The 12,811-nt window shown below is 39.9% G+C and overlaps 1 protein-coding gene across 1 annotated transcript in view; it reads right to left on the reverse strand.

Moving 5' to 3' along the window:
* Positions 1-12,811, reverse strand: part of Clvs2 (clavesin 2) — a 92,154-nt gene that overhangs the window by 60,506 nt on the left and 18,837 nt on the right. Inside the window, exon 2 of the mRNA XM_027398441.2 lies at positions 3,412-3,586. Within this exon, the coding sequence (XP_027254242.1) occupies positions 3,412-3,586 (175 nt within the window). The remainder of the gene's footprint in view (positions 1-3,411; positions 3,587-12,811) is intronic.

Here is a 12,811-nt window from a genome sequence, read left to right on the forward strand (position 1 = left end):
AATATTATCCCATAGAAAGACACACTATTGTTGCATAACTTCCATATTACTGCTCCTTCTACTGACAAAGAGAAAAAAAGGCAGTAACTCCAGATACGCCTAAAAAACTTTTTTCAAAACAAAGATTTTTATACCTTAAGGAGCTGTAAAGTCATTGATCATGGATTATACACATGACAACATGATTCAATCTCAAATTCACGAGTTTAATAGAGTCATTGCACAAAATTTTGTTAATTTGCTAACATCATAGAAAATGAAATGAAACAAAAAACAAGCTTAAATACCAATACATCAAAACCAAAAATATAAAGTTGCACGTTCCAACTCTCAAGACGAAGACCTCCATCCCATCCTTGCACTTACTTATACACTAAGAGCAGGAAAAGGCCTCCATCCCATCCTTGCACTTACTTATACACTAAGAGCAGGAAAAGGCCTCCATCCCATCCTTGCACTTATGTATAGACTAAGAGCAGGAAAAGACCCCCATCCCGTCCTTGCACTTAATATAGACTAAGAGCAGGAAAAGACCCCCATCCCATCCTTGCACTTAATATAGACTAAGAGCAGGAAAAGACCCCCATCCCGTCCTTGCACTTACGTATAGACTAAGAGCAGGAAAAGACCCCCATCCCGTCCTTGCACTTACCTATAGACTAAGAGCAGGAAAAGACCCCCATCCCGTCCTTGCACTTAATATAGACTAAGAGCAGGAAAAGACCCCCATCCCATCCTTGCACTTACGTATAGACTAAGAACAGGAAAAGACCTCCATCCCGTCCTTGCACTTAATATAGACTAAGAGCAGGAAGAGACCCCCATCCCATCCTTGCACTTAATATAGACTAAGAGCAGGAAGAGACCTCCATCCCGTCCTTGCACTTACGTATAGACTAAGAGCAGGAAAAGACCCCCATCCCATCCTTGCACTTAATATAGACTAAGAGCAGGAAAAGACCCTCATCCCATCTTTGCACTTAATATAGACTAAGAGCAGGAAAAGACCCCCATCCCATCCTTGCACTTAATATAGACTAAGAGCAGGAAAAGACCTCCATCCCGTCCTTGCACTTACGTATAGACTAAGAGCAGGAAAAGACCTCCATCCCGTCCTTGCACTTACGTATAGACTAAGAGCAGGAAAAGACCCCCATCCCATCCTTGCACTTAATATAGACTAAGAGCAGGAAGAGACCCCCATCCCATCCTTGCACTTAATATAGACTAAGAGCAGGAAGAGACCCCCATCCCATCCTTGCACTTAATATAGACTAAGAGCAGGAAGAGACCCCCATCCCGTCCTTGCACTTATGTATAGACTAAGAGCAGGAAGAGACCTCCATCCCGTCCTTGCACTTACGTATAGACTAAGAGCAGGAAGAGACCCCCATCCCGTCCTTGCACTTAAGTATAGACTAAGAGCAGGAAGAGACCTCCATCCCGTCCTTGCACTTAAGTATAGACTAAGAGCAGGAAGAGACCCCCATCCCGTCCTTGCACTTACGTATAGACTAAGAGCAGGAAGAGACCTCCATCTCGTCCCTGCACTTAATATAGACTAAGAGCAGGAAAAGACCCCCATCCCGTCCTTGCACTTACGTATAGACTAAGAGCAGGAAAAGACCTCCATCCCATCCCTGCACTTACGTATAGACTAAGAGCAGGAAAAGACCCCCATCCCATCCTTGCACTTAATATAGACTAAGAGCAGGAAAAGACCTCCATCCCATCCTTGCACTTATGTATAGACTAAGAGCAGGAAAAGACCTCCATCCCGTCCTTGCACTTATGTATAGACTAAGAGCAGGAAAAGACCCCCATCCCATCCTTGCACTTAATATAGACTAAGAGCAGGAAGAGACCCCCATCCCATCCTTGCACTTAATATAGACTAAGAGCAGGAAGAGACCCCCATCCCATCCTTGCACTTAATATAGACTAAGAGCAGGAAGAGACCCCCATCCCATCCTTGCACTTAATATAGACTAAGAGCAGGAAGAGACCTCCATCCCGTCCTTGCACTTATGTATAGACTAAGAGCAGGAAGAGACCTCCATCCCGTCCTTGCACTTATGTATAGACTAAGAGCAGGAAGAGACCTCCATCCCGTCCTTGCACTTACGTATAGACTAAGAGCAGGAAGAGACCCCCATCCCATCCTTGCACTTACGTATAGACTAAGAGCAGGAAGAGACCTCCATCCCGTCCTTGCACTTACGTATAGACTAAGAGCAGGAAGAGACCTCCATCCCATCCTTGCACTTATGTATAGACTAAGAGCAGGAAAAGACCCCCATCCCATCCTTGCACTTACGTATAGACTAAGAGCAGGAAGAGACCTCCATCTCGTCCCTGCACTTACGTATAGACTAAGAGCAGGAAAAGACCCCCATCCCGTCCTTGCACTTAATATAGACTAAGAGCAGGAAAAGACCTCCATCCCATCCCTGCACTTACGTATAGACTAAGAGCAGGAAAAGACCCCCATCCCATCCTTGCACTTAATATAGACTAAGAGCAGGAAAAGACCTCCATCCCATCCTTGCACTTATGTATAGACTAAGAGCAGGAAAAGACCTCCATCCCGTCCTTGCACTTATGTATAGACTAAGAGCAGGAAAAGACCCCCATCCCATCCTTGCACTTAATATAGACTAAGAGCAGGAAAAGACCCCCATCCCATCCTTGCACTTAATATAGACTAAGAGCAGGAAGAGACCCCCATCCCATCCTTGCACTTAATATAGACTAAGAGCAGGAAAAGACCCCCATCCCATCCTTGCACTTAATATAGACTAAGAGCAGGAAAAGACCTCCATCCCGTCCTTGCACTTATGTATAGACTAAGAGCAGGAAGAGACCTCCATCCCGTCCTTGCACTTACGTATAGACTAAGAGCAGGAAGAGACCCCCATCCCATCCTTGCACTTAAGTATAGACTAAGAGCAGGAAGAGACCTCCATCCCGTCCTTGCACTTACGTATAGACTAAGAGCAGGAAGAGACCTCCATCCCATCCTTGCACTTATGTATAGACTAAGAGCAGGAAAAGACCCCCATCCCATCCTTGCACTTACGTATAGACTAAGAGCAGGAAGAGACCTCCATCTCGTCCCTGCACTTACGTATAGACTAAGAGCAGGAAAAGACCCCCATCCCGTCCTTGCACTTACGTATAGACTAAGAGCAGTCTCCTGCCACAAATTGCAGACCTTGCCTCTTAGAAGTTTCAATCCATGTGCTCTCCTTGTTCAATCTTTTGTCCCATTGTTGTCTTTAAGATTTGTGCTAAAACACAAACTAGATCCTTTTATTTTTTGTTCTCATTATTCCATAAGACATCCAGTATCCTAATATAGTAGACAAGTAAAATACAGGAGACAAGGAAGTGATATCAACATATCCTTACCTGAAGGCCTTCAATGGCAAGTCGAAGCATGCTTGGTGTAAGCTTAGAGGCTTGCTTGAAGGTAAAGTTACTCCAGTCTATTATCAAAACAAATCCATTTACTTGCAACTCAGGATCTTCAATCATGGCTTCTAAAGAAAGTAAGATGGCTCGCAAAATATCCACCAGTGTGTACCTATCAACAACAGAGAAGTATTGAGTTAAAGCTAACAGCCACTTTTCAAAGCCACTTGGGTAAAAGCATTCAGATTGTATATTTGGGTAGAGTTTGGGGAACATGCCATTTGTTTGATTGACTGAATTTTTAGCAAGCTAAAGATTCTCTTTAAAAGACCTCTAAATTTACCTGGTTATGATTTTTGTGTACAGTTTTAAGAAGAGAGTGGCTTGAAATGGGCCATAAGACAAAGTACAAATTGGCAGTCAGGGACTGTAGCAGTGGTTCAACAACTAAGAGGGTTATGAGCCTGTACTTTACTTGCACAACAGCCAAGTTCAGTTCCCAACACTCATTCTTGTCCTCTTCATTTCTAGAGAGATCCAATTCCTCTTGCCTCTGTGAACACCTGCACTGATGTGCACATACTGCCTCCCCATTAAGAATACATAATTTAAAATAATAAAAATACACTTTAAGAAAGGAAGCATATTTTCTCAAGAAAATACCGATGCTTTTGAAAATACTACAGCTTGTTTAAAATTTTGTAATGTTTTTATTTTCTTCTAGACCATCCATGCATCTGGGCAGTCAATCAACCAACTGAGGATCAAATACATTTTGTAAATGTGTAATCCATGAACATATATGGGAACCTTTTATTATCCAATAAATGCAACTATTCGTACTCCATTAGGCATTGTAAGTCATCAAGAGATACTTAAATAAAGACACTATGTTACAGATAAGAGGTTTGGAAATTATAAAGTACACTGCCATCTTAGAAAGAGACTTAAGAACTTTCAAATGTTGTCTATGTAGAATGCTGAAGCCAATGCCCAAAGACACTGAGAGACAACTATACTTAAAAATTTGAGAATGAGATTCAGTATCTCATCCAACAAAAAAGAACACTGTATGTGAGAGCTACACATAAAATCACAAGTTCTCAATTGCTTCTACTGTGTTTCTCTCATAAGTATAAAAAATAGAAGATAAGAGAAACAGAATTAGAAAACAATAAATAAAAACAAAAGAGGAAAGGCTAAGCAAACCCATACCTCTATTATAAACTAAGCTATCCAAATTTAAGGATTCAGATCCTTAGTTTCACTGCCTTATACTTAGCACAGTGCCTTGGCATAATCTAGAAACCCAATAGACACACATATTCCTGTAAAACAGCATGACAGACAAGTGCAAAGACACTGGCTGTAGGTTAAGACATGACATTAGTAGGAAAGCAAAAGGAGACCTTGGGTCACAAATATGAGAAGTATTTTTAGAGGCATAGTAATGAAAAGTTGGCACTTACCTGGATGTGGAGAATAAGACTGAAGAAAAATAAAGGATAACATGAAGAGCATAGCTTCAGTCACTGAGAAAGTAGCAAAAATCAATCTTGTAGATAAATAAAGCATGTAAGTGGTTTGAAAAGTAATGTTTGGGCCCTGGCAAATCCCACCCCAGGATGTGCAGGCTGACTGAATCGGTCCCTGAGGACCCTGGGATCCTGTCTCTGCTGAGTTCCCTGGGCCATTCCGGCCCCCACAGACTGCAGAGAGTCCAGAGGTGAGCTGATTCGGCTCCTAACTTGGGCCCAACTTCTGCCTGCCCACTCTGGCAAACCCTGCCCAGGGATCTTCCACAGGATGACTCGACCCCTGAGGACCAAACAACCCAGAGTTTGCTGACATCTCTGCACCAGTGCTACTCTCACCCACCTAGAGAGTAAGTTCCTCAAACCTGCCTGCAACTTGAAACCCATCAGAGTATCAAAGTCAATTGCACACACCTGAAGAGAACACTGCACCCATACACACCAGGAAAGGAAGTGACACCAACTGTACCCACTGGAAGAAGAGATGGGAAGATGACAATATAAGAACACATCCAACAACAGGAAAACCAATATGATACCACCAGAGTCTAGGGACTCTAAATCAGCAAGACATGAACATCCCAACACAGAAGAAGCAGAAGAGAGCAACCTTAAAAACAACTTCATGCAGATGATAGAGAACCTAAGAGAGGAAATCAAAAAATCCTTCAGAGAAATGGAAGAAAACACAAACCAAAAGATGCAAGAAATCGAGGAAAGCCAAAAAAGCCAAGAAAATACAATTAAACAGCTGAAGGAAACAGTTCAGGACCTGAAAACTGAATTAAAGACAATAAAGAAAACACAAACTGAGGGAATGCTGGAAGTGGAAAAGCTTAGTAAACAATCAGAAACCACAGATGCAAACATAACCAATAGAATACAAGAGATGGAAGACAGAATCTCAGATGCTGAAGACAAACTAGAGGAAATAAACTCATCAAGCAAAGAAAATCTGAAGCCTAACAAATCCATAACACAAAATATTCAGGAAATTTGGGACACCATGAAAAGAACAAACCTAAGGATAATAGGTATAGAAGAAGGAAAAGGAAACCAACTCAAAGGTGCAGAAAACATATTCAACAAAATCAAAGAAGAAAACTTTCCCAATCTAAAGTAAAACATGCCCATGAAAGTACAAGAAGCCTACAGAATGCCAAATAGAGTAGACCACAAAAGAAAGTCCCCTTGTCACATAATAATTAAAACACCAACGTACAGAATAAAGAAAAAAATATTAAGAGCAGCAAGGGAAAAAGGCCAAGTAACATATAAAGGCAAACCTATCAGAATTACACCAGACTTCTCCATGGAAACTTTCAAAGCCAGAAGGACCAGGATAGATATTCTACCAACTCTGAGAGAACATGGATGCCAGCCTAGACTACTATACTCAGCAAAGCTTTCAATCACTATAAATGGAGAAAACAAGATATTCCAGACAAAACCAGATTTAAACAATATGTAACCACTAATCCAGCCCTACAGAAAGTACCGGAAGGAAAACTCCAACCTAAGGAAATTAACTACACTCGCAATAAACATAGGTGATAGATAATCCCACTCTGCAAAAGCACAAAATAAAAAGCAGGGTAAATCCACACACAGTACCAGTACCAACAACAAACCAAAAACAAACAAGAATAAACACTGAATGGAACTTAATTTCCCTCAATATTAATGGTCTCAACTCGCCTATAAAAAGACACAGGCTAACAGATTGGATATGAAGACAGAATCCATCCTTCTGCTGCATATAAGAAATACACCTTGAATTCAAAGACAGACATTACCTCAGAGTAAGGGGTTGGGATAAGATACTCCAATGAAATGGACCCAAGAAACAAGCTGGGGTAGCTATCCTTGTATCTAACAAGATAGACTTCAAACTAAAATCAATCAAAAGAGATGAAGAAGGTCATTTCATATTCATCACAGGAAAATTCCACCAGGAAGAAGTCTCAATTCTAAACATCTATGCCCCCAATACAAAGGCACCAACATTCGTAAAAAAACAAACAAACAAAAAAACATTATTAAAACTCAAATCACAAATAAGGCCTCACACAATTATAGTGGGAGACTTCAACACCCCACTCTCACCCCTGGACAGGACCACCAGACAGAAACTTAACAAAGAGACAAAGGAACAGAAGTTATGACCCAATTGGGATTAACAGACATTTATAGAACTTTCTATCCAAACACAAAAGAATATACCTTCTTTTCAGCATCACATGGAACCTTCTCAAAAATCGAGCACATTCTCAGCATCATAGCAAACCTCAACAGGTACAAAAAAATTGGAATAATCCCCTGTGTCTTATCAGACCACCAAGCTTTAAAGATAGAAATCAAAAACAAAACAAAGTGCAAAAAACCCACCAACTCATGGAAATTGAACAACATGCATTTGCAACATTCCTAGGTCAAGGAAGAAATAAAGAATGAAATTAAAGACTTCCTAGAATTCAATGAAAATGTTGACACAACATACCCAAACTTATGTGACATTTTGAAAACAGTACTAAGAGGAAAGTTCATAGCTCTAAGTGCTCACATGAAGAAACTAGAGAATAGCCACACCAGAGATCTGACATCACAGCTGATAGCTCTAGAAAAAATGGAAGCAAATTCACCACGGAGGAGCAGACGCCAGGAAATAATCAAACTGAGGGCAGAAATCAATAAAGTCTAAACAAAGAAAACAATTCAAAGAATCAATAAAACAAAGAGTTGGTTCTTTGAGAAAATCAACAAGATAGACAAACGGTTATCCAAATTAACCAAAAGGCAGAGAGAGTTCATGCAAATTAACAAAATCAGAAATGAAAAGTGGGACATAACAACGGACACTGAAGAAATCCAGAGAATCTTCAGGTCAGACTTTGAAAACCTGTACTCCACAAAATTGGAAAATTTAAAGGAAATGGACAATTTTCTGGACAGTTATCACTTACCAATATTGAGTCAAGAACAGATAAGCAACTTAAATAGACATATAACCTCTAAGGAAATAGAAGCAGTCATCAAAAGTCTCCCAACCAAAAAAAGCCCGGGACCAGATGGATTCAATGCAGAATTCTACCAGAAATTTAAAGAAGTGCTAATACCAATACTCCTCAAATTGTTCCACAAAATAGAAGCAGAAGGGACATTGCCAAACTCTTTATATGAGGCTACAATAACCTTGATACCCAAGCCACACAAAGACACAACTAAGAAAGAGAACTACAGACCAATATCCCTCATGAACATTGCTGCAAAAATTCTCAATAAAATCCTAGCAAATCCAATACAAGATCATATCAGAGAAATCATCCACCATGATCAAGTAGGCTTCATCCCAGAGATGCAAGGATGGTTCAACATACGAAAATCCATCAATGTAATCCACCATATAAACAGACTGAGAAAAAAAAAAAAACCACATGATCATCTCACTAGACTCTGAAAAAGCCTTTGACAAAATCCAACACCCCTTCATGATAAAGGTCTTGGAGAAATCAGGGATAACAGGAACATACCTCAACATAATAAAAGCAATATACAGCAAGCCAAAAGCCAACATCAAATTAAATGTAGAGAAACTCGATCCAATTCCACTAAAATCGGGGACAAGATAAGGCTATCCACTCTCTCCATACCTCTTCAATATTGTCCTTGAAGTTCTAGCTAGAGCAATAGACAACAAGAGGAGATCAAGGGAATACAAATTGGAAAGGAAGAAGTCAAACTCTCACTATTTGCAGACGATATGATAGTCTACTTTAGTGACCTGAAAAACTCTACCAGGGAACTCCTACAGCTGATAAACACCTTGAGCAAAGTGGCAGGATACAAGATTAACTCAAAAAAAAAAAATCTGTAGCCCTACTATACACCGATGATACATTGGTGGAGAAAGAAATCAGAGAAACATCACCCTTTACAATTGCCACAAACAACATAAAATACATTGGGGTAACACTAACCAAAAATGTGAAAGACCTGTACCATAAGAATTTTGAGTTTCTAAAGAAAGAAATTAAAGAAATTACCAGAAAATGGAAAGATCGCCCATGCTCTTGGATAGGTAGGATCAACACAGTAAAAATGGCAATCTTGCCAAAAGCAATCTATAGATTCAATGTAATCCCCATCAAAATCCCAACACAATTCTTCACAGACCTTGAAAGAACAATTCTCAACTTTATATGGAGAAACGAAAGACCCAGGATAGCCAAAACATCCCTATACAATAAAGGAACTTCTGGAGGCATCACCATCCCTGACTTCAAGCTCTATTACAGAGCTATAGTCCTGAAAACAGCTTGGTATTGGCACAAAAATAGACAGGTAGACCAATGGAATCAAATTGAAAACCCTGATATTACCCCACACACCTATGAACACCTGATTTTTGACAAAAAATCCAAATTTATACAATGGGACAAAGAGAATATCTTCAACAAATGGTGCTGGCATAACTGGTTGCAGACATGTAGAAGACTGCAATTAGATCCAAGCCTATCGCCTTTCACAAAACTTAGGTCAAAATGGATCAAAGATATCAACATAAATCCAGCTACCTATTAGAAGACAAAGTGGGAAATACCCTTGAATTAATTGCTACAGGAGACTGCTTCCTGAACATTACACTAGTAGCACAGACACTGAGGTCAACAATTGATAAATGGGACCTCCTGAAACTGAGAAGCTTCTGTAAGGCAAAGGACACAGTCAGCAAGACAAAACGGCAGCCCACAGACTGGGAAAAGATATTCACCAACCCCACATCTGACAGAGGGCTGATCTCCAAAATATACAAAGAACTCAAGAAGCTAGTCTCCAAAACACCAAACAATGCAATTAAAAAGTGGGGTACAGAACTAAACAGACAATTCTCAATAGAGGAATCTAAAATGGCTGAAAGACACATAAGAAAGTGTTCAACATCCTTAGCCATCAGGGAAATGCAAATCAAAACAACTCTGAGATACCATCTTTTGTCAGAATGACAAAATCAAAAACACCAATGACAGTTTATGCTGAAGAGGATATGGAGAAAGGGGAACATTTCTCCACTGCTGGTGGGAGTGCCAACTTATACAGCCACTTTGGAAATCAGTATGGTGACTCCTCAAGAAAATCGGAATGAGTCTATCACAAGATCCAGCAATTCGACTCTTAAGCATATACCCAAAAGAAGCACATTCAAACAACAACGACATATGTTCAACGATGTTCATAGCAGCACTATTTGTAATAGCCAGAAATTGGAAGCAACCTAGATGCCCCTCGATGGAAGAATGGATAGAGAAAATGTGGTGCATTTCAACAATGGAGTACTACTCAGCAGAAAAAAACAATGGAATCTTGAAATTTGCAGGAAAATTGATGGATCTAGAAGAAACCATTCTGAGCGAGGTAACCCAATTGCAAAAAGACAAACATGGTATGTACTCACTCATATGTGGATTTTAGACATAGAGTAAGGACTACCAGCCTACAATCCACACTGCCAATGAAGCTAATAAACATGGCGGTCCCTAAGAGAGACATACATGGTCCCCTGGAGAAGGGGAGAGGCTCAAGATCTGCTGAGCAAATTGGGAGCACGGGAAGAGGGGGGAGGGAGCTAGGAGAATGAGAAGGAAAGAGGAAGAGGGATGCCGAGGACATGAGGGAATAGAAAATATGAGTCAGGGGAAGAATACACGATAACAAGAATGGAGATATCACAATAGAGGGAGACACTTTTGGTTTACAGAGAAATCAGGCACTAGGGAAATGTCTGGAGATCTACAAAGATGACATCAGCTAACTATCTCAGCAACGGAGGAGAGGCTACCTCAAATGCCCTCCCCTGATTATGAGATTGATGACAGACTTATATGCCCTCATCCAGCAGCTGGTGGAAGTAGAAGTAGACACCCGTAACTAATCACCAATCTGAACTGGAACCCAGATGCAGATAGCTGGAATACCAGCATGGGACTGATCCAGACCCAAGGAACATGGGTTTCTGCGAGGAAACCTCGGAAATCTATAGGACCTCCTGTAGAAGCCCAGTATTTATCCCTAGCATAGGTGTGGACTTTGGGAGCCCAGTCCATATAGAGGAATACTCCCTGAGCCAAGACACACGGGGGTGGGCCTAGGCCCTACCCCAAAGGAAACGTAAGACTCTGATGACACCCTATGGAAGGCCTCACCATCCAGGGGGAGCAGAGAAGATATGTGACAGATAAGGTTTGGGGGGGGGGCAGGTAGGGGAGGACGGGTGGGAGAAGGGAAATGGGATTATCATGTAAAACAATCCTGTTCCTAATTCAAATAAAAAAAAAAAGTTAGGAAAAAAATCATGTTTTAGGAAATCACAGTAAAACAGAGAATAAAATTTAATCTCATTGTTTCACAAAAAAAAATAAAAACTAAAAGTCTTCTCATGGGGAAAAAAAAAAAAGAAAAGTAATTTTTAAAGAAAGCCTGATGTAGTTGAGAAACGTAGTGTACCAGATAATTTACATTGGAGAAACACTTGAAAAAGTATATCCTAAACTCAGAAAAGAGCTCAAAGTTGAAAATACTGAAATTAGAAGCAAATAATCCCTATAACCAAAGGAGCTAAGACATAAGATACCACTGAAAATTATTCTAAGAAAATAAATGCTAGGAATACCACACTTTAAGAGGAGTCAAAAAGTTTATGAAGAACATTGACAATTTAATTTATAAGCAATAGTATTTTATTTTGGTCCTTTTATCTGAAGACTTCCAAAAAACAAAAAGCTGTAAAGAAACCTGGAGCTTGGGGCAAAGAAGGGAATGGAGAGTGGGTAAATTAGGAGTAGAAACTGTTGTCATTCAATGGAAGAAATGGGATTGTCAGGAGACTCTATACACTTAAAAAGAGGTTATTCTCTCATTAATTGTAAAAAATATTTGGAGGCAAATAGTGAAAGCATAGTAGTTCAGAAGGAAAGAGTAATTAACTCTGGATCTTCAAGTAATTTCTTCCTCTCTTGAGATCCCATTCCCTAGCTGTAAAGCTAACACTTGGGACCAGATTCAGTTTTATCATTCTAACATGGACCAAGCAGTTCCATGATCTCAGAAAACTTTGAGATGGAATCTCTGCCCCAACCATTATAGGCTGATCTATGCGACCCTTAGTGTATCACTGTTTATAATGCTGAGGTGCACTGCCTGTATCTGAGAAAAATAGTAGTAACTATATATCTCACTGAGGGTGGGGCCTGCAAAAAACTGGAATGATTCTGGTTTTATCCCAGAGACAGGCAAACAAATAAGTATAATAATTTATAGAAATGGAGTTAAAAACAGAAATTGCATGCTCATCTTAACAAATGCAGAAAAGGGCTTTAGAGGCAGGATACCACAACAAAATAAGGGTGATATAAAACAAGCATGCCATACTGGCAACATGCTAAATGGAGAAGACACTGAAAGAGTTCCATTTAAATAAGGAACAAGATGGGGCTTTATTCACGCTGCTGCCCTCCTATTCAATAGGGTGTGAAAAGTCTTAGTTCACATAATAAGATATAAAGGAAATAAAAAGGGATACAAATAGGAAGCTAAGTCAAACTCTCTCTGTCTGCCAATAATTTTGATTCTATGCTTGAAATATGTAATGAGTCCACCAGAAAACTTCTAGAAGTCATTAAACTTTCAGCAATGTAGCAGGATACAAAATTAAAACAAAACTTGGTAGCCTTTCTACACCCCAAGGCCAAATATATTGGATGAGAAAACGAGGAACCACTCTTATTTGTAATAGAAAACTTACGAAAAAACACAACACTCTACTTCTGTCTTTCATTAGAAACAAAATGGCATCTAATAATAAAATA

The sequence above is a fragment of the Cricetulus griseus genome, chromosome 2, assembly GCF_003668045.3.
Source record: "Cricetulus griseus strain 17A/GY chromosome 2, alternate assembly CriGri-PICRH-1.0, whole genome shotgun sequence".
Taxonomy (NCBI): Eukaryota; Metazoa; Chordata; class Mammalia; order Rodentia; family Cricetidae; genus Cricetulus; species Cricetulus griseus.